Source organism: Mobula hypostoma, chromosome 9 (assembly GCF_963921235.1).
Source record: "Mobula hypostoma chromosome 9, sMobHyp1.1, whole genome shotgun sequence".
Taxonomy (NCBI): domain Eukaryota; kingdom Metazoa; phylum Chordata; class Chondrichthyes; order Myliobatiformes; family Myliobatidae; genus Mobula; species Mobula hypostoma.
Window position 1 is genome coordinate 114,756,163 of NC_086105.1, and position 27,072 is coordinate 114,783,234.

Sequence of the window (27,072 nt, forward strand, 5' to 3'; positions counted from 1 at the left end):
CTTATATTCCGTTTGGGCAGCCTCCAACCTGATGGCATGAACATCGATTTATCAAACTTCCGGTAATGCCCCCCTCCCTTCACCATTTCCCCATCCCCTTTTTCCTCTCTCACCGTATCTCCCGCCCTTCGCCTCCTTCTGGTGTATCTACCCCCTTTGCTTTCTTCCACAGCCTTCTGTCTCTTTCACCAATCAACTTTCCAGCTCTTTACTTCATCCCTCCCCCTTCAGGTCTCACCTATCACCTTGTGTTTTTCTCCCCCTCCCTCCACCTTTTCAATCTACTCCTCAGCTTTTTTCTCCAGTCCTGCTGAAGGGTTTCGGTCCAAATTGTCAACTGTACCCTTTTCCTAGATGCCGCCAGGCCTGCTGAGTTCCTCCAGCACTGTGTGTGTTGCTTGAATCAATCAAATAAGCTGTGGTAAGTTGATTTCTAATTCTAAATTGAAACATAGAAAACCTACAGCACAATACAGACCCTTCAGCCCACAAAGCTGTGCCGAACATGTCCTTACCTTAGATATTACCTAGGCTTACCCATAAATGTGAAGAATACTGAAACAACAACAGATATAAGTAGACAGGCTACTTTTCTCCCAAGAGCTTAAATACTTTCTGAGAGTTCGAGAACATAACTGTGGATTTTTTACTTTCATTCACACAAATAAATGAATATAAATTTTATCTTGTCTTATATGTGAAGATGTATAGAAAGAACAAAGAAAATATAGTTAAAAGTGTCAAAACGCCTTGTTACGAATCAGAACTTAAATAATTAAGCACTCACCAACATTGACCTTGCTTGTTTTCTACTAACCTTGCATTTGCAATGCATTCGAGAGTGACCTCACTAGTGCCAGCCACAACACTGGTGTTTTTTGGAGTGACAACAATCCTGGGTGCCACAGGGTCAGCTCGATCTGCAGTATCTGTAAGAAGAAGAATGAAAATCACAAAAAAAAATAAGTGAACCTATCAATTCTTTATTCCAAATGTTGTAGAATTAACCCCATACCAGTCAACTGAATAACAGGATGTCAAACAGCCCTGGTCCAGTTACCTTGCAATATACATCTCAAAGCCTGGTAAATTCCAGGCTACAGGAGTACATGCTTAGAGACATAATGAAACTTTGTGCAGCCAAAACAAAGTTTTCTTTGGGGGTGGGGGGGGGGGAGGACTGCAGTTTAAGGTCCGGTCACCACTAAACACAGAGGCTTGAGGCTATATAAAAGGATCTCAAACACCTGAAATGTGTATTACCCAAAAAGACCCCATGAGTTGCAATGCTGCCTTGTAGAAAGAATGTCCTAACACTACAAATGTCTACATCTGAGAATACTATAAACGTTGAGGCTAGACAACATAATTAATATAAAGAAAGCCATGCACTAATTTTGTAGTTCTTGTATATAGTTTTATAAATAACATTTTTAAAATTTAAAAATAAAAAAAATTATACTGACAGAAAAAAAACCTCTAAGCAAAATATAAAACAATATATTGGTGCAAAATTGTGTTATACTTTTCAAAATTACAATTTCATAATTGAAACTTAAAATATCTTGAGTCAAGAAAGAAAGAAACTTTCAAACTCACATAAGGTAAATAAATGTGATCCATGGCTAAGAGAAATTATGAAACAGAAATTCTGGAAGTTGGATGTTACATGATCTGATGTCCTCAAAATGGGGGTGATGTAATAAAAAGAATGTTTTTTTTTCAATCATCTGAGGTTTCGTCAAAACCAAATTAATTGTCCAAGTTTTGTGTTTGGTTGATACAATCATATTTGGGATATATCTTGAAGCCACTTAACAGTAGTTACACATAAATGTTGATAGATTCTGTTTTCTTCATTCATTAGAACTTTGTGGGTGGGTGCTGGCAAAACACATTAATTAGCCAGCTTAACTACATTCAAGATGAAGTATACTGTTATCGAGGGGGTTCCAGAAACAATGAAAATCTATGTGCACAGAGGTGAGGAAGAATTGCTTTTCCCAGAGGGTGGTGAATCTGTGGAATTCTCTGCCCAATGAAGCAGTGGAGGCTACCTCAGTAAATATATTTAAGGCAAGGTTGGATAGATTTTTGCATAATAGGGAAATTAAGGGTTATGGGGAAGAGATGAATCCATGGGCAGATCAGCCATGATCTTACTGAATTGCGCAGCAGGCTCGATGGGCCAGATGGCCTACTCCTGCTATTTCTTATGTCCTTATGTAAGATATATGTAACTAGGAGATCATCTTGACAGTGATTCTTTGCTCTGGCTGCATTTGCTGGTTGAGATGGCTGAAGTTACTAGTTTGGATGGTTGTTTGGCAAGTTAGTGCTGTGAATTTTGCAGGTGATATACCTTGTATTTGCTGCACAGGTGATGGTGTGAGTGATTGTTAAATAATGGACAGGGTGGAAATTAAGTAAGGTGGATATGTCCTCGGTGATGCTGAGCTCCTCCAGAGTTAATGAAAGTGGAGACTATTCCATCGTCAACTGACATGTAACTAGGAGATGCTTCAATGGTTGTGAAGAATCAGGAAGGGTGTGAATCAATGGATTCAATCAGGCCTCCTTTCTGCACTTAGTAAACTAGCCCATATACTGGAAGTTGAAAGTTAACTGTGACCTGTCAGATATTGAAGCTGCAGGATTAAACAAAGACAATGCCACTCCTTATTTCTCCAAGAGAGCTCTGAGCTGCATTCTCCGTCAAGATCATGGTTCAGACTTAGCTGTTTATTAAGTTTGTAGGGATAGCTTTGGGGACAGAGAGGGAGGTAGAGGTCATGTTAGGGTTTAGGGGCAGGGTCATGAAGGAGTTAAGAAGACAGACTTCACTCTGCGCTCAGTGCTTGAAGTCCAGCAACATGTATAGGTGACAAATGATATCCGCAGTCCAGGGTTCTACTCTGAGCTCGAAGGCCAGCGATGTAAATGGGTGATGAAGGACATCCACAGTCCAGGCCTCTGCACCGCATTCGAAGACCAGTGGCACGGACGGGTGACGAAGGTTATCCACAGTCCCGGCCTCCACTCCACGCTTGAAGGACACACAGGCAGGAGGCATGAGGGCAAGTCAGGCAGAGTTCGAGCCTGGAATTTATCTGGAATTTGGGGTCCAGTCAGAATTAGAATCAGTTTTAATTTCACCTGCTTTTGTCGTGAAATTTGTTGCTTTTCTGCAGCAGTACATTGCAATTTATAATAATTTTATATATATATATTACAATAAAAACTATATATGTATAAAAATTAAGTAAGAAGTGCAAAAGGAAGGCAAAAAAAAATGTGTTGATGTTCATGGTTCATTGTCCATTCAGAAATCTGATGGCAGAGGGGAAGAAGCCGTTCCTGCATGTTAAGTGTGTTCCTTCAGGCTCCTGTACCTCCTCCTTGATAGTAGCAATGAGAAGAGGGCATGTCCTGGGTGATGTTGGTCCTTATTGATGGATGCCACCCTCTTGAGATATCGCCTTATGAAAGTGTCCTTGACGCTGGGATGATTAGTGCCCATGATGGAGCTGGCCGAGTTTACAACTTTCTTCAGCTTTTCCTGATCCTCTGCAGTGGCCGCTCCATACCAGACAGTGACACAACCAGTTAGAGTACTCTCCGCAGTGCTTCTGTAGAAACTAGTGAGTGTCTTTGATGACACTCTCCTCAAACTCCTAATGAAATATAGCCACAGTTATGCCTTCTTTGTAATTGCATTGATATGTTGGACCTAGGAGAGATTTTTAGAGATGTTGGCAGCTAGAAACTTGAAGCTGCTCACCCTTTCTGCTGCTAACCTCTTAACAAGGATTGGTGTGTATTCCCTCAAGTTTCTCCTTCCTGAAATTCCTTGGTCTTACTGATGGTGAGTGCAAGGTTATTGCTGTGACACCATTCAAACAGCTGATCCATCTTGCTTCCGTATGCCTCCCCATTACCATCTGAAATTCTGCCAAGAATAGTTGTGTCATCAGCAAATTTACAGATGTTGTTTTAGCTGTGACTAGCCACACAGTCATGGGAGCAGCGAGAGTACAGCAGTGGAGTAAGCACGCATCCTTGAACGCGCCTCTGTTGACCGTCAGTGAGAAAGAGATGTCACTCCCGATCCGCAATGACTGTGGTCTCTTGGTGAGGAAGTCAAGGATCCAGTTGCAGACGTGGGTACAGAGGCTCAGGTTTTGGAGCTTGTTGATTAGAACTGAGGGTACAATTGTCATTGGATAGTCTGGGGGTTAATGATGAACATTGGAGCCAGAAGGTCAATCAGAAATCCAGAAATCGAAGCCCAATTGCCAAAGCCTGGAGACTGGTGGTTTAAGGCCTGTTCTGGAGTTGGAGGACGGCTGGTGTCTGCAGATGGGTGGACAGTAGAAAAGGGGCTTGTTTTGTTGTTGCTCCTTTGCTGCTTGTTGTGCTATGTTTCCTTGTGTGTGTGTGTTGTTTTACCGAGCATTGTGTGAGCACATTATGTTGACAATGGAATGTGAGTTGACACTTGCAGGCTGCCGCAAGCACATCACTACGCTGTGTTGGTTGTTAACATAGATGATGCATTTCAAAGTATGTTTCGGTATAAATGCCTTAAATAAATCTGAATCTATAATTCAAAATATATTCTGGAACTTACAAGCTCAGAGTTGTGATTTGCACCAAATACGAACAGCTAAGGAGTATCTTATAAATAGTGCAATAGAAGAAGGCAATTTCAATTGCTTTTATAGGTGCTGGTCCATGAGGTGTCCACTGCAGAAAAGGTGCCCTATATATCACAATGATCATTCTTTATGGAGCAGCAATGTGATATTTTTAAATCATATCGCAAGTTTTGTGTTCAGAATTAAAGGGTGTGAGAGTTTAACTGGCCTCATAATATCTTTAGGCCGAATGCAATGTGCAAATGTACAACTGCTCAATATCCTGCAGTACCTTTTGACAGCTTCCCTCAGAATCCATAACCCCACCAAATGTTCATCTTGTCTGCAAATTTACTGATCAGCCCAAGTACGTTTTCATCCAAATCATTTTCATACAGCACGAATAAGAGAGGTCACAACAGTGATTCTTACAGACACTGCTGGTCACAGATATCCAGTTAAAATAATACGGCTCCACCACTACCCAGTGTCTTCAATGATCAAGCCAATTTTCAATTAATTCTCCCAAATCTCCGTGGATCCCATGTGTCTTAATCTTCTGGATTAGCCTACCATAAGAATTCTTGTCAAACTTAAGTCCATGTAATCAACATTCACCGCTCTAAGCGCACGCGCCCGTTCCGAATATATATCGTATGTGTAACTAGGGGGCCGTGCACAATCCAGGTGTGATGGGGACAGCCGTGAGGAGCATGGGGAACACCTGGAGTAACTTCTGAAATGCCTGCTTCGCTGCCGCTGCTACTGTGCGATCGAGAATCTCCGAAGACGAAGCTCCCAAATCCTCGGCTTTGCCTGTTGCCTGTTGCTGGGGCTGGGTCGAAGCGCTCGGCAGAGATGGTGCTCGGTGTCGGAGAGCTGGTAGGTGGCTTGGAGTTTTTGGACGGACTTGGAGTCGGACTGTGGTCGGATCCTTCCAGTATGCTGCATCGGCAAGTTGGCGGCGCTGGAGGTTTACCGTCTGCGTGAGATGATGGGACTTTCGAGAGACTTTGAGACTATTACCGTGCCATGGTCTGTTCTTATCAAATTACGGTATTGCTTTGCACTGTTGTAACTATATGTTATAATTATGTAGTTTTTGTTAAGTTTTTAAGTCGGTTTGTCATGTGTTTTCGTGATATCATTCTGGAAAACATTGCATCATTTCTTAATGCATGCATTACTAAATGACAATAAAAGAGGGCTGCGTGTCCTCATAATCTAATCTAATCTAATCTAACCTCATCCATTATCTTTGTCACATCCTCCAGCAGTGACATGTACAATTTTCCATTTTAAGATGTATTTGTCAAAAGGAGCCCTACGTTCAAATTAATTCCCATGCTTCATAAAATATTCTAAGATCTTCCACTTAATTATGAATAATATTAAATAACACTAAGGAAAGAACAGTTTACTTGAAATATATTTACTTAATGTTTCATATCTATACACCCTGAAACAATTATAAACATACCTTAAACACTGTAAATTATGTCATATGTACAAATATCACATTTCTCAACTTGGTTAGATGACAGTGCTCATGTACACAATTCACCTTTGTGAAAATTATGGGGAAAGAAGATCCTTTTTCGTACTTACACCTACACCACAGCCTGAAGAAGAAAATGAACACTACAGTGTTGCATAATTTACAAAATAGACTGGATTTTCCAAGCCATTAGCTATAGTGTGGCAATGGCATATCTACATTCAGTGTTACATCCATGAAATCAAATGGATGGAAATTCATTTGAGTTTTTATTCCTTGAAGCGGTTCATGTATTTTATGAAACATTTCATTACTTTTTATCATAGAAAATTTCCAAACATAATTGCCATTAAACATCTGTCCAAACTGTTTGCAGTTGAAGCCTGTCAAACATCACTCTTTGTAAAGGATAGAGGTTTTATCGCATTATACTGTAAAACAAAATCTTGTAATACTGCAGGTTTTACATCAAAAATCTGATAGAGGTACTACATCATAAAATCAATAACATCCTTTTTGTTGTACACCATAAAATCAATAATACCCATTGTTCTACGTCACATCGCATTTTTCATCTTCACAAAATAACAGAAAGAAAATTTATGACTGTATGTACTTTAACAACAGTAAGGACACCTCTCAGTAAATTTCAGGCAGAAATCTAACCTTGGGGTTGGATAAACAACTTGAGACAAAAACAGAGAATATATTGGGAGCACCCAGCAGATCGAGCAGCATCAGTTGGAAGGGAAACAAGGTCAATTGTTTGGGTCAAGAATCCAACATGATATCTGGAAAAAGTGTGTCAAGTTGTAGATGAAAAGAAATGGAGACGACAGTGGGAATATCTGCAATATAATGCGGGCCTATATTGTCTAAAATCCAATCGGGTGGACATAGAGAAAGAAACACTTTGACACAGAGAGGTACCCGATATTTGGAGAAATTTAAAAATTCATTTGTTCCTTAACGTTCACATAATGAGCTGCTATGTTTAGGCATCAACAGAAAATTGGATATGCCTGTGAGATTTACATCAGAATTTCTTGAATCAACAAAGATACAGATCCAGAGCCCATTAGAATTGCAAAGTCTACGACTAATCTGCCTGATATCTCAAGTCTCTCAAGGCAGTAGTACAAAGCTGGTCTCTGATTTTCCCCCTCAGAACAATTCATTAATAGAGTGTAGTAGACACTTGTAACCCAAGAATAAGTTCCTGCCAGCAGTGACAAGTAACAGGACAAGCACCTGAATTAGATGAGCCATTGATAAAATGCCTGCATCCTGACTGATAACATAGATCTTACTGGCTGCGACATGCCCTGAAACATACTTAAAGATAGGTGTAACAGAAGGTATAATTATCCTTTATTATGCATGCATATTATGTCATGCAGTAAAGAGTGCCCCTAATTGGTAATATGATAATAACTGAACATGTGGACACAGACGGCTGAAATGGTATCATGTTCCAGCATGGACACTTGATTGAAAAGCCACTACTTATATTTGATGAAAGATAGATGTCAGGGCAAAGGTCAAGCAGAAGAGAAGTCTTAAGTGATATGTAATGACGGCCCTTACATCAGTCGCTGAGGACTTTTCAGAATAGAAGCTCCTGTAATATTTCTTATGTATACAACTTTAAAACTAGATTACCCTACCTTGTTACTCCTGTAGATGAACTGACAGGTTAAATCTAAGTGCCTTATACTAATGGGATGTGACGAGAGGGCACTATTTAAAAATTAGAACCAGGGCCGGCTGGTGGCGCAATGACATCAGCGCCAGACTCTGGAAGGAAGGTTTCTGGGTTCGAATCCAGTCGGGGCTGCTCCCGAGTACGCTTTCCATCCGGGAAAGGGTTGAGTGTTGAGATCGCAACTCGACCTTCTAAAATAAAGGGAAAAATACTGCGAAATGTCTGGGTGAGGAGTGGCGCGCCAGTCTCTCCCTCGCTCCACGCCTCATAAAGGCATGAAAAAAAGACATCGTCCCGCCAATATCGCATACGCACGCACACGCCAAAAAAAATTAGAACCAGTCCCACCAAGTCTGAAATTGGAAGTTTGCGATTTTCTTCTGCAATTGGAAATGAAGCTAAGTCAAGTATTTATTGCAACTCTGATAAGTACGATTTTTCCTTGTCATCTCTGTTGTGACAATAGGGCTGACAGGCTAAGCAGGTGATAAACAGGTTAAGATTCCATTGGATGGTGAAGCAACACAAGGGGCTTAAATAATTTTCTATGATGGAAAAGTAAGAAAAAGTTTGGAAAAAATCAATAATATTTCAGAGATGTGGCTACAGAGACACTAATGCTACAATGGTTGCTTGAAACCTGCCTCTGCCACAACCTCACCTAGCTGGTCCTTGAGCAGTTCATTGTGTTTCATTTTCAGTATGCAGTTTTATTGGGAAAGACAGCATTTATTTTACAGCCCTAGTTGCCCTCAAGAAAGGAGACAGTGAGTCACAGTGCTTCTAGTGTCAAAGTGGTGTTCCCATGTTGCCTTTCACCTTTCTGGTGAAGTGCTATCTTCTTTGACAGCTCTTTCAAGTATTCTATATACTTCATGAGCAGTTCACTCTGTGCAACGAGAATAGATTTCAAAATATTCTATGGGTTCTAAAGCAAGTATAGTCCGATGTTAAAAAGCTTACAAAGTCAGTCCCAGCTGCAGAAGTCACTGAAGTTCTTCACACTCCTTAGCACTGACTCTTTCCTTCTGCTTGGCTGCCAAGGTGGGCAAGAGCTGCACCTCACTTCAACTTATCCAAAATGGTTTATAAAAATTAGCGAACTACCAAGTGAACCATTACTACCATCCACGTAAATGAGATCACTCACGACCCAATAGACAGATTAACAGCAATGCCAAAAATGCAGAAAACCTCAGCTGCGATCAAGTTTTGAGAAGGTAAATTGACATCAACATCTTACACCACATTTGTTGCCAAAAAGCTGAATTACCTCCATAATACATTGAAAGCATATTGAAAACGAATGAACATTTCTGGGACAAATTTAAAATCACTTTTTAGTAAAACATTCTTGCTTGTATTGATGGTAGGTTCGCTCTTAAACAGGTTTTCAGGCTGGAATAAAAGTTTAGAAAATGTCATGTAATGGAATTAACATGAGCTAAATGACAAAACACCTAAATAAAATTTGAGCCTTGATGTTTCTGTAAGCAAAAATAATAGTAAAAATTAAAGTTAAAATACACAACACTCCTCCCTGTTTAGCTATAAATTCCAACTCAATACAGAATGCATCTCTATTTATATACATATACGCTGTGTAAACTACACTATATAATACAGCTATGATACAGACATCCACAAACATACTAAATTTTAAATTGTCCCATACAGGCTTAGAAATTTAATCACTTTGGAGGTGTTCTTACTCTTGTTGGATAATGTTCTTCCTGACAAGGGGGATCACTGTGCTTAGCTGGAGAGACTTGTGGCTGGAAAACGATGTCAGGTTCAGGGGCCTTCTCCATGGAGGTTGTAAGAGTTGACACTGGGACTGCAGGAAGTGGCTCTGGCCACCTTTCTTCTCTGACAATTGACTCTGCTCTCCTCAACTGATTGCTGTGTCATCTCCATGTCCTTAACCTATCTGAGTGCCCACTTGTGATCATCTCTGTTGTCCCTTTCCACAACTGCTTGTCCAGGAGTGAAACATCGAGCCTCTGTGTTTGAGAAGCCTTGAATTTGTCTCAGCTCAAACAACAAGAATTCTGCAGATGCTGGAAATTCAAGCAACACACATAAAAGTTGCTGGTGAACGCAGCAGGCCAGGCAGCATCTCTAGGAAGAGGTGCAGTCGACGTTTCAGGCCGGGACCCTTTGTCAGGCAGGGTCTTGGCCTGAAACGTCAACTGTACCTCTTCCTAGAGATGCTGCGTTCACCAGCAACTTTTATGTGTGTTGCTTGAATTTGTCTCAGCTGTTTGCTTGCAAATTTCTTCTGAGATTAGATTTAAGGAGATCCAAGTGAGAATGCAAGCAACGACCCAGAAACAGCGTAGTGGGTGAGTTGTTGATTGTGGAGTGTGCTGCACTGTGATATGCAAAGAGGAAATTGGCGAGCTTGTGATTCAGTGTCCGTGTGATGTGTCCTGCTGATATTGCTTGTTCTTTAGACTCTGGACAAATATTTGTACCAAACCATTTGTAGCTGGGTGCAAGGGGGATAAGTGCCTGGTGCTACATGGCTCATTCCATTCATTTTCAGGAATGACTGAAACTACTCCGCAACAAACTGTGCTCCATTGTCACTGAGAACATCAGGCCTTGAGAAGAGGCTTCTCAACACATCAACAGTGTTCAAAGCTGTAGTGCAGGCTATTGGGAACAGTCTTGGCATCTTCTTTACATGTTGGCATCTGAGTGCATGGCAAGCTGCTTGATCTGCTGATCTATCCCAGGCCACCAGGCAAAGTCTTGAGCTGGTGCTTTCATTTTGACCACACGTAGACGGCCAGCATGGAGCTCCTCCAACACTTTAGCTCTCAGCTTGGATGGTACAACAACTCTTAAAATGCAAATTTATCAAGGGCAAGCTCATCCTGGTGCTGGAAAAAAGTGGGGAACTGGAGTTTCTGCTGCACATTCCAGCCATTTTGGGTGGCCATGTAGACCCGAGACAGCATGGGGTCTTCCCTGGTTTCCCTTTGGACAATCTCTGCCATAGTAGGGAGTCATTCAATTTGCATTAGGGAGAATATGTCAAAAGGATGGTCCTCTTTCATCACCTTGCAACACCTGGTCCATAGCCTTCTGCCAGACTACAGGTGCAGATGCTACTTCAAAAATAAGCCTAGTAGCGTAAAGCCCTTTGTGAGTGTTAGAACATAGAACATAGAATAGTACAGCACAGTACAGGCCCTTCAGCCCAAAATGTTGTGCCGATCCTCAAACCCTGCCTCCCATATAAACCCCCCCCATCTTAAATTCCTCCATCTACCTGTCCAGTAGTCTCTTAAGTTTCACTGGTATACCTGCCTCCACCACTGACTCAGGCAGTGCATTCCACGCACCAACCACTCTCTGAGTAAAAAACCTTCCTCTAATATCCCCCTTGAACTTCCCACCCCTTACCTTAAAGCCATCTCCTCTTGTATTGAGAGGCGCTGGTTGTCCACTCTATCTATTCCTCTTAATATCTTGTATACTGCTATCATGTCTCCTCTCATTCTCCTTCTCTCCAAAGAGTAAAGCCCTAGCTCCCTTAATCTCTGATCTCTAAACGAAGCAGCATCAGTTGATGATGAGGAAAACTTTGGACTCTTCTTCCACCCTCATCTAAGTCCACTTTGCTGAAGGACTTTCCTCGAGAGAGGTTTGCAAAGATATCCTCTACCCTGGGCAGAGGCTATTAGTCTACTTTCAGTACTGGTTTGATGGTGACCTTAAAATCACCACAGATCCTGACAGATCCATTTTTACACCAGAAGAAATAGCAAATTAATTAAAATGGAACTGGCACTGGCTTGGCCGTTTCAGTCATTCCACAAAATGAGTTTAAGCAGCAATGGCATTGCCCATGGGCTCCACTCAACCTTGAAAGAATTTCTTCAGCCTTGAAGTGAGCTAGCTTACTGGCTACTTTATCACAGATGGTATAAGGAACTGGACAGGCTTTGTTAAAACTTGGGTGTAGCATTTTCATTTAACACTGTTTTAACTTTGATATGCTTGAGTTGTTCAATGCACTCTTGGACACTGCTGTGGCATCATCGATTACCGTCCTTAAATCACTTTCAGTTGACTCTATTGCAGGACATGTGGCATGCAAATGGCGAACAGATCTCCAATCGAGTTGTAGTTGTCTCAGTCCTCACATCCCCACAATGCTGGCCTTCCTGTTTTTACCACATACAAGCACAAGGTGGCTTGTTCATTGTTGTCTTTCACCGTTACAGATGTCATTTCTACAAGAATGATCTTTCCTCCAGTATGTTCTTAGTTGGGTATCTGCAGGCTTCAGTTCAGTATCTTTGAAATGTTGTTTTAACTCACTTTGTGGAATGACAGAAACAGCCAAGCCAGGTATCGGTTCTATTTTAATTAATTTGCTGCTTCTTCTGGTGTAAGCCATATTGCTTGTTTATTGATAGTTTTCACATTGTAAATTTCAAGGCTACCCAGTTTGGGTCACTCTTGTTATATCAGATTTTTTTAAATCAAAAGCAGGCATAGTGCTCTTTCTGAAATTCCGCTTGACTTTTTAACTTTTTCTCTTTCTTGTACAATCCACTTAGTTTTTGTCTGCCTGGCATGTTCTTCATAAATATCTTACTTTGTTGTATTCTCTGCAAGTTCAGCCTTTAAACCTGCATTGGTCTGGTGTATGTGAGCCACAACGGTAACACAATTTGCTTGGCCAGGCTGGTTTCTGTTTATACACTGCAATTCTGTTCACACTCACATTCATTCCTGACCGCAACCCAACTACACCTCTGTCTGCTGTTTCCATTGATACAGCAATTTCAACAGTTCTTTTAAAAGTAAGTTGTGCTTCCGTTAGCAGCTGTCTTTGAATGCTTTCTTGTAAGATTCCACGAACTAAACAACCTCTCAGTGCAACATTAAAACCATCACTGAATTGACCCTGTTCAGACAATCTCTACAATTCAGCAATGCACACTGAAATGGACTTCCTTTCCTTTTGATTCTGCTTATGAAACCTAATTCATTCTGCAATCAACAATGATTTCAGTTCTAAATGTTCCTGTATTACTTTCACAATATCAACAAAGATAATGTCAGCAGGTTTGGTTGGAACAGTTAACCATCTAAGCAAACTGTATGCTTTTCCATCCAAAGCAGTCAGCAAAATTGGTACTTGTTTCTCACTGTCTATTCAATTTGCCTTAAAATACTGCTCAATTCGCTCAGTATACATATTCCAGTTATCTCATGTGCAATTGAATATATCTGTATTTCTGATGGAGCCAGCCATTCTTGTTTTTTTTAAATTTGTGGTTATCACCCAGTACTCATTGCTTATAACTCTTGTGAAGTTAGTTCTTTTTCTTCCTTTTTTAAAAAACTGGACTTCTCTGCCCCCTTGTAAAGAAGCATATGCTGTGCTGCTATTTTTTTTAATTTGAACATCTTTGCTGCACTCAACAGATAGGTAGTCACCACATGACAATGACCCAGTAAATGAAGAACCTTCCCCTTTTACTTTACATTAACTGATGTAACTAATATAAGCCATAAAGTTTCTACTATTTTTAATTGCTGCATTCCTGTATTATGAATCCAGCCACAAATATCTTTATTCATGGCATAAATTAAGGTCAAGAAATTCTGAAATGTGCTGTTGTGAGCTAAATGCCTTTGATGTCTTAAGATTTCTAATCAAATCTTTAAATCATTTTCAAAAGTTCACTGGGGAAACGTTTTATAACACATTTAAGGCACAGAATCCAGTTTTGTGGCTTTTACAGCCCAACTTAATTTGGAGTATGATAATTATATTGGAACTTCCTGTGCCACATCTTATTTAGAGGTTGCTCAGAGCAACACACAATAGACATTGTCCAAGATTTCTAAAACATTGAGATTGGGACTGGTGAGAGCAAGAACTTTCATAATGGTTTACATTCCACAATATTTACATACAATGGAATATTTTGTGTAAAGTCATACCTACAGGAAATGTAGCAGCTAAATTGCATGCAACTAGTTCCAATAAAAAGTAATGAGATAAGGATAATCACCTGATAATCTACTCTAATAATGTTGCTTGAGGATAAATATTAGCCTGGACTCCTTACTCTCATTTGAAATATTACTTTAAGAACATTTACATTCATTGGAACAAAACTGTGCCCTGGTTTAAATTTTCATCCCAAAACCAGCATCTGTTTTGAGTACTGCACTGAAATTTTGGTCAAGAATTTGATCTAAAGCCTCCAGAATGTGGTATGAATCAATTCACGACCTTCTGATCAAAGAACAAAGATTATTACTACCAAGCTACTGATCATCATATTTGTGTGTACCTAAGAATTCAGCTTGATGCCGCAGTTAAACCAGGGAACATTGCCAAGCAAAATTCTCAATGGCTTTATCCTGAGATTGTCCAATTTAATTTGCTATCAAGGACATCTCATCCTCTTTCACGTGGCATGATATTGGATGGGGTGGTTTCACGTCAAAGGTATCAACAATATTTAAAATCTCTTACAACAAGCATGTTGAAAAATACTAGCTTGGGAATTAAACATCTTCTGTAGATCTCTGTGATAGAAATGATTTCTCAGCCTGTCAACCACTTTAGCTATGCTCTTCAAGTCTTTATCAAGAATACTGAAACCTGCCAGGTTATACCATACCAATAATTTCTCAAAGGATGGTGCTTAGAAGCAGAAATCCTGACTGCTTCTCCTCTCACCCAACTTTATCATACTAAGATCCACAAAAGATACTCCAATCTGAATGAAAGAGTACAGAGAAGATATATGAGGGCATTAGCAAGACAAGAAGGCCTGAGTTATAGAGAGAGGTTGGTTGGACTAGGTCTTTAGTCCTTGGAACACAGAAAAATGAGAATGATGACTTTATAGTAGTGTTTTAAATTACAGTAGTTTTAAATTATGAAGGGCAGAGGTATAGGGCGAAAGAGGAAGGATTTAAAGGGGACTTGAGCGAGACCTTTTTATGCAGAGGGTGGTGAGCACATCGAATGAACTGCCAGAGAAAGTGGTTAAGGCAGGTCCAATAGTATTGTTTAAGAAGCACTTGGAAAGGACAATGGTGGGCGGTGGGGGGGGGGGGTGCTAGGAAAGATATGAGACAATGCAGGAAATTACTTCTCTGGCACGGCACCATACTTAGCATGCACTGGTTGGGCGAGGGTCTGTATCCATGATATTACACTTATTATTTCATTTTGTTAACTTGCCAACATTTCTGAATCAGAATCAGGTTCAATATCACCGCTACATGTCGTGAAATTTGTTAACTTTGCAGCAGCCATACAATGCAATACATGATAATAGAGAGAAAAGAAAGAACATGTGAATTGCGGTAATTTTTAATCGTTAAATAAGTAGTGCAAAAATAGGAAATAATAAAGTAGTGAGGTAGTGTTCATGATTTCAAAGTCCATTCAGAAATCAGACAGCAGAGGGGAAAAAGCTATTCCTGAATCATCGAGTGTGAGCCTTCAGGCTTCTGTACCTCCTTCCTGATGGTAGCAATGAGATGTGGGCATGTTCTCGGTGGTGGGGATCCTTTATGATAGACCTGCCTTTCTGAGGCACCATTCCTTGAAAATGTCCTGGATATTATGGAAGCCAGTGCCCATGATGAAGCTGACTAATTTTGCAACTCTCTGCAGCTTACTTCGATCCTGTTCAGTGGCTGCCCTCCCCTCCATATCATTTTCAGTTTAACTTGTCTTTAAGCCATTGGGTGATATTTATTTGCGATTTATCCACATTTTCTGACATTCTGGTGATAAAATTATATCAATTAAGCAAAACGGTAACTTACCTAAGAACTGAAATTAAATGTGACAGCTTCTGTATTTTCAACAACATACAGTACCTTCAAAAATTATTATAATTATCAGCACTAAAATACTACCATTCTTAGTTCTAGACCTTGGAATCACCTAACAACATGATGGCATTCTGGAAGGTATATCCGATTAAGAGAGAAGGTCAAAGCCAACAGCAACATTCCCACCAATACAGACATTTACACCACACGCTGCATCTGTAAAGCAAACAGCATAATGAAAGACTGCACGCACCCCTCATACAAACTCTTCTCCCTCCTGCCATCTGGCAAAATGCATGGAAGCACTTGGGCTCTCACGACCAGACTATGTAACAGTTTCTTCCCCCAAGCCATCAGACTCTTCAATACCCAGAGCCTGGACTGACACAACCTACTGCCTTCTACTGTGCCTATTGTCTTGTTCATTATTTGTTGTAATGCCTGCACTGTTTTGTGCACTTTATGCAGTCCTGGGTAGGTCTGTAGTCTACTGTAGTTTTTGTGCTGTTTTTACATAGTTCAGTGTAGTTTTTGTATTGTTTCATGTAGCACCATGGTCCTGAAAAACATTGTGTCTCGTTTTTACTGTGTACTGTACCAGCAGCTATGGTCAAAATGACAATAAAAAGGGACTTGACTTGACTTGTCCACAGAACAGCCTAGTTGCAGAGTGAAAATCTAATGCTTTTCTGATGGCTACAGTCAGTTATCTTTTCTGCAAAATACCACATCAAGAAATAAAACATCAGCATGTCTGCAGCAGTACAAATGGAGATGAAAAAGTGCTGCAGCAATTCCTGTACCTATGAGATTCCTAGTGACATGTAAGTTATGACTTTTAAATATACATATTAAATGTAAGGTTGCAATTTTTCAAGCTTGTCTCTATGGATTCTAAACACCACAGGACTACTTCTAAGGCCTTACTGCTGGGCTTAAATAGGAGCTCAGGTAGAATGATTATTGTTCTGTACACAGTCAAGTGTATGTTATTGATGAGCACAAGTGGGGGGCCTGTTTCAGTAAAATTCAGAGCCATTCAGAACACAATATCTGTTGACAGCAAAGTATTGTGATTTTTTCCACTTATTCTCTTTCCACTTTTTTTTCAATCCAATTTCATCTTCTTTGGAATAAAATCTCATAGGTGCAAATCACATACAGATAGTACATTTTAGGAAATTGGACAATGACTGTTACCAGCTAATGGAATTTCAACCTGGTCTGACCCTTTCTCTACCCAATGTTGATACTTCCACCAAAAATCAATGGAAACTAGTCAGGTGGAATACACTCTGATCACACATGACTGCACAGCCAAACAACTGAGCAGTCGCATTCTCAAGTTTGCCAGTGACACAATGGTGCTAAGGTTCATCAGCAACGCGATGAAACGGTCCTCAGAAAGGAGGTGGAAGAGCTCGAGGCCTGGTGCCAGGCAAATAACCTATTGCTGAATGTCAACAAGACAAAGCAGGTGGTTATCAGCTTCAGGAAAACCCACACCACTCAAACCCCTTTTCAGATCGGTGGTACAATACTGAAAACTACCAGGAGTTTCATACGTCTCACATAACCTCTCATGGTTCTAGAAGGTATCCTCCACAGTCAGTCAGGAAGGCTCACTGACGTCAACTTTCTGAGGAGGTTGAAGTGAGTTGGACTATGCTCATCAATCCTCATGACCATCTACCCAGTTGCTGCTTCACCGTGTAGTACCTCAGAGACCAAAAGTTTGAATGAAAGGCAACCAAAACAAATTAAAATGACTTAGAATCAGAATCGGAAATCTGGCTTATAGAATCAAGTGAACAACGAGCAGAATATTTATTATCTGAGCTATCAAGGAATCTGTTCACCAATGTTTCAAATAGAGAGGAATTTAAAATGAAAAGGGTTCATGAAAAAGGGCAGTAAGGGAATTGAATAAAATGTCAGCAAACTTGTTTAAAACTGCTCATTATAAGAAGTTTGGGGACAGAGCAGTAAGAGGAGGAGTGAGGAAAGATGGTGCCAGCAGGTTCTGCAGACCCAGGTGATCTCTTCCAGTTCATCCAAGAAACAGCTTATTTGTTTTCTCTTATGTCTTTCTTTTCTTTTCAAGATGGCTGCGGTTCTGTTAGAGTCCATGATCTACAGTTCAAACTACGTTTTTTCTCAAGCGGTGGGCTTCCGGACCGAACTGTGCAGCCCAGCGCTTCACTAACTCCAGGCACACGTGCCCTCAGAGCTGGGAGTTCGGAAGTCAGGGGTCGGAGAGCAGCCCCGTGTTCGACCCGGGTCCTCAGGGATTTTACCGATTGAAGTGTCACAGGAGTCTGAAACATCGATGCTGGGACAGCAAGACAGCAGGTGGTGTGTTTGTTAATCTCCATCTGCTGTCGGAGGAAGGCTCCTGTACTCAAGCGGTCTCCCCTCTCCCCCACAACCCCCCTTTCGATGCAAAGTGAGAGCCTGTCAGTCCTCAGGACAGGGGTGACATGGAGAAGCGACACAGAAGACTAACATCAGAGCAGCGAGTTGCTGGTCTCTACTCTTGTTACAGGAGCAACTCTATCTCCCTCGATGGAGAGACAGCCTGTTTGAGATAGCAAGGTGCTGGGCTGTGGACTAGTTTTGATGGACTGTGGATCAAAGACTCTTTGGGGGCACTTCTGCTGTTGCTCGCATGGTGGGGCGGGGTGGGGGCGAGCAAGGTGTACTTCTGCTGGCACGGGTGTGGGAGGGGCAAATCAATGCTGTTGCTGCTGCTTATGCGAATGGAGGGGGGAGAGGGAGCTCAGGGATTTGATGTTTCTATCATTCATTCTATGGGGTTTCTTGGTTCATGGATGTTTGTGAATACTGTATACATTTTCTGATACTAAATAAACCTTTGAACATCCACTCTATTCAGGCCTTTCAATATTCAGTAGGTTTCAATGAGATTTTCTCTCATTCTTTTGAACTCCAGGGAGTACAAGCTCAGAGCTATCAAACACTCCTCATATTTCACACGTCCCTCTCCACGGATCTCCCACCTGGCACTTATCCCTATAAGCGCAAGTGCTACACCTGTCCCTACACCTCCTCTCTTGCCACCATTCAGGGCCCCAAACAGTCCTTCCAAGTGATGCAACACTTCACTTGTGAGTCTGTTGGGGTCATCTATTGCATCCGGTGCTCCCGGTGCGGCCTCCTCTACATCGGTGAAACCCAACGCAGATTGGGGGACCGCTTTGTCGAGCACCTCCACTCTGTCCGCCACAACAGACAGGATCTCCCAGTAGCCACCCACTTCAACTCTGCTTCCCATTCCCATTCAGATATGTCCATACATGGCCTCCTCTACTGCCACGATGAGGCTAAACTCAGGTTGGAGGAGCAACAACTCACATACCGTCTAGGTAGTCTCCAGCCCCTTGGTATGAACATAGAATTCTCCAACTTCTGGTAATTCCCTCCCTCTCCCTGTCTCTATCCCTATGTCACTCTGCCCCCTCCTCCAGCTGCTTATCACCTCCCTCATGGTTCCGCCTCCTTCTACTACCCATTGTGTCTTCCCCTATTCCTTCTTCACCTTTCCTGTCTATCACCTCCCTGCTTCCCCTCCCCCACCCCTTTATCTTTCCCCTTACTGGTTTTTCACCTGGAACCTACCAGCCTTGTCCTTCCCAGCCTCCCCCCCACCTTCTTTATAGGGCCTCTGCCCCTTCCCTCTACAGTCCTGACGAAGGGTTCTGGCCCGAAACATCAACTGATCTTTTCCACGGATGCTGCCTGACCTGCTGAGTTCCTCCAGCATGTTGTGAGTGTTGCTCCTCATATTTTAACCTTTCCATTCCTGAGATAATTCTCATAAACCTTCTCTGGACCCTCACCAATGCCAGCACATTCTTTCTTGGAAATGGGGCTCATTACAGCACCAGTAACCCGGATTCAATTCCGCCAATGTCACATGACTGTAATTGGACGGCATGGGCTTGTTGAGCCAGAAGTACCTGTCACTGTGCTGCATCTCTAGAAATAAAAAAAACCTGCTCACAATACTCCAAAGGTAGTCTGGTCAATGCTTTTATATTCTGGACCTCACAAAATGAATGCTAACATTGCTCTTTTGCTCCTTATGCTGACTCAACATGCAAGTTAATTTAAAGTAATCCTGCACCTCTAATCCCTGTTTAGAAAATAGTCTGCTGCACCTTTATTCCACGCCAGTATCTTTCCTGTAATACCATGGGTTCCTTTCTTGATTAACAGCCTCCTGTGTAGCACTTGTCAAAGTCCTTCTGAAAATCCAAGTAAACAACATCCACCGACTCTCCTTTGTCTATGCTGTCTGTCATTTCCTCAAGGAATTTCTATAGATTTGTCAGACGAGATTTCTCCTTCAAGAAACCACACTGACTTTTGCCCATTTTATCACATGCCTGCAAATGCATCTTCAATAATGGTCTCAATCACCGTGCCAACCACTGAAATCAGGCTATCTGGCCTATAATTTCCTGTCTTTTGTCTTCTTCCCTTTGTAAAGAGTAGAGTGACATCTGTGATTTTTTATTCCTCTGGAAACATACCAGAATCTAGTGATTCTTGAAAGATCACTACTAGTGCCTCCATAATCTTTTTAGTTATCCCTTTCAAAATCCTGGAGTATAGTCCATCTGGTCCAGGTGAGGGGGTCGGAGATTATTACTGTTGTTGTTTCTTTCTGAGAGCAAGAGGTCGGGGATTGTTATTGTCACTGTTTATTTTCTACAGGGGAGGTGGTAGGGGACTTCAGGGTCTGTGAGTTTTTTCTCTTTTCTTTTTCGGATTTCAAAGGGGAGTTGATGTCTTCTTATTCATCAATGCCCATAATCTTTCTGTATTTTATGGCTATCTGGAGAAGCCAAATATCAGAGTTGTATTGTACATACATACTTTGACAATTACATGAACCCCACAGGGAGCAACTACCTCATACCTGTTGGACAAGCCCTAGGGCAGAGGCTTCTCAAGCACTATCTTTTGGATCTCCCTACCAATTTCCCTCCGAATTGTTATTGCAGCATCTTTCTATCCTGAAGTGAATACTTCAATTCTATCTGCATCTAGTCATAGTGTTATTTCCACAAAAAGTTGATTTGCAATAAAGTAAGCAACCAGAAAGGGCAAGATAGCATTTAAAACATCCTTGCTACATTAATGTTTTATAAAGCATAGTTTACTTTCTATTCTTCACAATATTCTGAATATGCTTTAGTTGAAGTCATTAAATTTCCTTAAGGAAGTGTAAACAGAAGAGTGAAGCATTAACTAAACTTCTTTAATTTTATTGTCCAATTAACATTTAAAAGATAGATGATTAACTGATTATGTTTGCTATATTTATGGAAGTAATCCAATTCCTATAAAATCAACGTTTTGGGTTGGATATTTAAGCCCTTCCAAGACTACTTGACTGCATCATGCAAATTCAAAATGGAAGGTGTATCTATGCGTAACCACAACTGCTAAATTTACTGATCTCAAGTAAGCTTGTCCAGTGTGAGAATATTGTGTCAACAAAAAAAATCAACTCAAAGCTGAACAGCAGCCACAAAATCAATACTGGATGCTCTAAGCCAATAACTCGTACATCCCTGCAGGACTAGCAGATTCCGACGTCTAGAGAGAGGAAGTCACAAACAGATGGTGCAGAAACACTCAATGTGATCACATTACTGCAAAGAAAATGCCTGAGGTCAGTTTTCTCCTCATGATAACAAAGGTGACCAGCACTAGCTCTGATACATTCATAGCCGTGGTGCCAATCACAATTTGCACAGCTTGATTGTGAGGGCAGCACTGCCATTAGCGAGCAGCATGGTGAAATGGGGTTGCAATGCAGTAACTAAAACCCTTTAATAGAATAATATGTGGATCATGCATTAGCTTTTGCACTGCCCATAGCTTAATTATGGGGCACAAATGATTCAGGATCTTTTGCAGAGCAAGCTTAACCCTAGACCACTAACACAGTCAGTGGATGGAAACAAGAAGGAGAACATTATTAGCACAAGAAATAAAAATCAAACAAAATTGTTGGTGCTACAAATCTTAAGTAAGAACAGAAAAATGCAGGAGCTATTCTGCAGGTCAGGCAGCATCTGGACACAGAGAAACATAATTGATATTTCATGTCTAAGAGATTTGATGAAACCGTGTTTGTAAAGGGTCTTTGACTTGAAACTTTAAATATATTTCTCTTTCTACAATGTTTATCTTACAGAGTTTTCTTCAGGAGTTTACCAAGATGGTTATCACGAAGGTTCATGAAGGAAAGGTGGTAGACATTGTTTACATGGACTTTAGCAAGGCTTTTGACAAAGCCTAAGAGGCTGGTCCAAAACATTAAATCACTTGGCATTCAGGATGAAGTAGTAAATTAGATTCAAAGTTGTCTAGTGCAGGGGTCCCCAACCTTTCTCGCACTGCGGACCGGTTTCATATTGTCAATATTCTTGCGGACCGGCTGACGGGGGGGGGCGGGGGGTAAGGGATGTCAACGGACAAGAGTAGCAGTAAATACGCTGGGTTTCCCCGAGAAAGACTACAATGACCATGAAGCCTTGCACATGTGTGTACGATTTTTCTTCTTCAAATCGTTTTTGGCGATTCTGTTCGGGGGGGGTGGGGGAATGTTAATCACGACCGGAATATAGATGATAATTAGCTAATACACTCAACTTCGTTTCTAAAAGGGTTTATCTAACGAATTTAATATTAAACACACAGCGCATATTTTCCTCGCATGAATATAGTGATAAGTCAATTATCAGGGGAGGACAGGGGAGCTTGAAGTAAATGTTGAACGAACTTCCAGTAGAAGTGGTAGAGGCAGGTTCGATATTATCATTTAAAGAAAAATTGGATAGGTATATGGACAGGAAAGGAATGGAGGGTTATGGGCTGAGTGCAGGTCGGTGGGACTAGGTGAGAGTAGTGTTCAGCACAGATTAGAAGGGCAGAGATGGCCTGTTTCCATGCTGTAATTGTTATATAGTTATATAAGTCAATAGCATCATAACATTTTAAGTATCGTTTGGATATTAAACACGCAGCACATATTTTCCCCGTATGAACATATAAAATCATTGCAACACAACAATATCGCTGAATCAGTGGGAGCCCTGGGATTGTTTTCCTGCAACAAGACGGTCCCGTCGACAGACAGCGATACTCGAAGAGGGTTCCTAATGTCCAGTCTATTCCACAATTTAGTTTTCGTTGCATTCATTGCAGAGATACGTTGGAAATGGAAGCAACGTTTTCAGTGATTTCGTGGCTATCTCAGGATATTTAGCCTTGACTTTGATCCAGAATGCCTGCAGAGATGTTATGTCAAACATACTTTTCAGCCCGCCGTCATTTGCAAGCTCGAGGAGTTGATCTCCTTCCCGCGCTGACATGGATGATGCGTGGGTAATGATCTCACGTGCGTTCAAACTCAACAGTGGCTGTGACAGGGAATGAGGAAAGGTGCAGCTGACTCATATCACCAAATCATATCGTTTCCTCGCGGCCCGGTACCGGTCCGCGGCCCAGTGGTTGGGGACCGCTGGTCTAGTGGGAGAAGTCAGTGAGTGATAGTAAATGGTTGTCTCTCTAACTGGAGGCCTGTGACTAGTGTTGTGTCGCAGGGTTTGCTGCTGGGTCTGCTGTTTATTATCTAAATAATGTTAATTATTTAGATAATATTGTGGTAAACTGGATCAGCAAGTCTTCGGATGGCACCAAGATTGAAGCATAGTGGACAACAACGAAGGCCATCAAACTTGCAATGTGATCTGTACCAGCGGGAAAAATAGGTTGAAAAATAGCAGATGTAATTTAATGCAGACAAGTGTGAGGTGTTGTATTTTGGGAGGACAAATCAGGATAAGGCTTACACAATGAATGGCAGGGCACTAAGATGTGTGGTAGAACAAAGGGATCTGGGAATACAGATCCATAATTTCTTGAAAGTGGTGTCACAGTAGATTGGGCTGTGAAGAGAACTTGTAGCACATTGGCTTTCATAAATCAGAACATTAAGTCCGGGAGTTAGGATATTATGTTGAAGTTGTAAACTAAGGCTCTTTTCCCTGAGGTTAGATGAGTCTAGGACTAGAGGTTGTAGGTTTAGGGGTAAAGGTGTAAGGGGAACCTGAGGAGGAACTTCTTCTCTCAGTGGGTGGCTGACAGTATGGAATGAGCTGCCAGTGGAAGTGATGGATGGTGGTTCAATTGCAACGTTTAAGAGAAATTTGGATAAGTACATGGATGAGAGTGGTTTAATGGGCTATGGTCCAGGTGTGGGTAGATGGTACTGGGCAGAAAAACAGTTTGGCACAGACTGGATGGGCTGAAGGGCCTATTCCTGTGCTGTAGTGCTCTTTGATACTGGCAGATGCTGCCCTGTTGAGTATATACGCCATTTAATATCATCACTGGAACAGAGCCACACAAGCACAGGGGAGGGTCTCATGGATACGGTTAACATTCTAGGTGATAAATTCTAAAAAAGCAAAGTGAAAGATCAGGCTCTGAGAGAAGGGAGATTTGGGAAGGCTAGACTTCATGTACTGGAAAATTAGACGGATCAGAGATGTAAGCTAACTAAATGGTCTCGAGAAATGTGATAGTTTCCTTACACCTGCTGTGGATGAGGCAAGTGAAGAAAATCAGGTGGATTTTCTGGATAACGCTCATTGAGAAACAAAATCTTATTTTATCCTTTCTCTCAGTGTAGTTGTTGCTTTGATAGAGACAAAGGAAACTCAGGTTCTTATAATCAAGCTACACCTAATGCTAATGCTCCTTTTGAAATGGTACCTGTTTAATTTTGGAAGCATTCAAAATCATATCACCCAATAATAATTTAGAATGAAAATTAAATAAATATTCAGTTAATACCAGGAAAAATTATTTATTCTATTTAGAGATTGTCATCATTGTGTGCCCTATCGTATGATGTTGGCAATCACGGCCTTCCATCTGTCTTTAATCCGAGATGTTCTAATAAGCTTTTCAAAATGTTTGCCTGTCCATCCTTTGATGTAACACATGAACGTCATGTGCTGTCGACCATGACTTTTGACTTCCATCAATTTTTCCCGTCACTGCAAGATGTTTGAGTTTCTCTTTCCTCAGTACATGTCCTAAAAATTCCAGCTGCCGTTTCCTGATTGATGAATTCTGCTCTCTTCTTATTCTGTCTTTTCACAACTCCTCCTCATTTGCTACTCTGTCCTTCCACAATATTTTCATCACTCTTCTCAAAAACCATCTTCCTGCAGCTTCGAATCTTTCCTCATTTTGCTTTAATGTTTGCTTCCATGTGAGTGTGGAATGCACGAAGTACCACAACACTGGAGTTTTGTACCCATAGTAATGATGTTATTTAAACGCAAACAACAGGAATTCTGCAGATGCTGGAAATTCAAGAAACACACATCAAAGTTGCTGGTGAATGCAGCAGGCCAGGCAGCATCTATAGGAAGAGGCGCAGTTGACGTTTCAGGCCGAGACCCTTCGTCAGGACTAGTCCTGACGAAGGGTCTCGGCCTGAAACGTCGACTGCGCCTCTTCCTATAGATGCTGCCTGGCCTGCTGCGTTCACCAGCAACTTTGATGTGTGTTGTTTAATGATGTTATTTCTTTAGTTTCTTGCTCAAATGCTCCAATGTGCATTTAGCAATCCAAATCTTTCCTCTAATTTCAACATCGGCCCTACCATCAGATGTTACCATGCTCGCTAAGGAATTGAACTTCCATGTTTGTTCAATTGCTTTGGTGCCCACTTTCAGTTGGCCTTTATGTATTTCTTTCTTCTTTGTGACAACCATACATTCAGTCTCCTTGCACTTGATGGTCAATGTTCTCTTAGTATTTTCTTCAATGACTTCATCGACTATTTCTTGGAGCTTCTCTATAGAAGTAGCTATCAGCACTGTGTTGTCTGCGTATTGTAGGTTGTTCAAACTGCTTCCGCCATTTATCATGCCTGAAATACTGTTAATTTCTCTTCAAATCTTCTCGCTAGAATAGTTGAATAGGTCGGGCAAGAGAACACAAACACGTCTGACTCCTCTCCTAATCTGGGCAAAATCAATTGTCTCATTTTCATCTCTCATTCCTGCTCTTTGTTCCCAATACAAATTACTGATAATTCTGATATTGTTCCCATCAATGTCCAAGTGCTGAGGGATAATTTATAAGCCCGTCATGTCTCAGCTTATCAAAATCTTTGGTATAATCAGTGAAACATAGAAATAGCTCTTTCTAGACCTCTCACAAATTATTCTAAGGACAAAGATTGCATTTCGCGCTCCAGTGATAGCATGGAATGGGTCCTTTGAGCCACGCCACCCAGCAACTCCGATTTAAACCTAACCTAATCATAGGATAATTTACAATGACCAATTAACCTACCTGATACATCTTTGGATTGTGGGAGGAAATTGGAGCACCTGGGAAAAACCCATGCAGTCCATGGAGAGGACGTACAGACTCCTTATAGAGGAAGCCATTATTGTACTCTGACACCCTGAGCTGTAATAGTGATGTGTTAACCACTACACTACCATGGTTCCCAAAGGCTTTTATAAGCTTATCACCTCTGGATGCAATTACCAATGTAAATACATTTTCTCTTACATCTGCTTTTTAAAATTTACTTGACCAGAGAGTAATATTATGGGATTTTAAAAGAAGCATTCCTTTTTCTTTGAGAGAATAATAATTTAGAAAAAAATAACACTGCTCATATTATACTATATTACTGTCCACAGATGTTCATAGGAATTGTTAAGATTACCACTGCTTCCAAAATATGTTAGCTTGTACTGTACTGTAGTTCAACTAATACTGAAGTTGTACTTAAAGTGATATTTACTGTAAGGTTGAATGATGCTGAAGTGTGTAATTATGGATTTTTATTAACAGTTGAGGTTCAACCATCCCATTCAGAAACAGACTTCAAAAAGGCAGCTGAATCTTCTTGGACTTGATCCACATCAACTGCATCTACAGATGTAACAGTCCTGGGATAAATCGTGAACTGACCTTGAATAAGAGGGGATGCTGAGACCCATTAAGTGCATATGGATGGCATTAAATTGACAACGTGGAGATGGATGTTAGGAAAAAAATACTTTAATTCTCCTGTTGAGAATGAGATAGATCAAAATTACCATGAGTTTAGACAGAACTTCACAGGCTTCCAAATTGACTGTTTGACAATAATAATGTTCATCTGTATTAAAATCAAACACATTAAATTTACTCCATTTGGAAGTTTCACACAACTATTTGAATTTATTTCACCTCATGAATATCAAATGAGTTGTCTTACTATAAACAGTAATCCACAATATTACTCAATGTATTGCACTATACAGCTAAGTACCAGCTTT

At 41.0% G+C, this 27,072-nt stretch overlaps 1 protein-coding gene across 2 annotated transcripts in view; it reads right to left on the reverse strand.

The window, feature by feature from the left end:
• sdk1a (sidekick cell adhesion molecule 1a) overlaps window positions 1-27,072 on the reverse strand; it is a 779,580-nt gene that overhangs the window by 311,381 nt on the left and 441,127 nt on the right. For both annotated transcript variants that reach the window (XM_063058961.1, XM_063058960.1), the window contains exon 6: window positions 818-929. In XM_063058961.1, coding sequence (XP_062915031.1) covers window positions 818-929 — 112 coding nt within the window. The remainder of the gene's footprint in view (window positions 1-817; window positions 930-27,072) is intronic.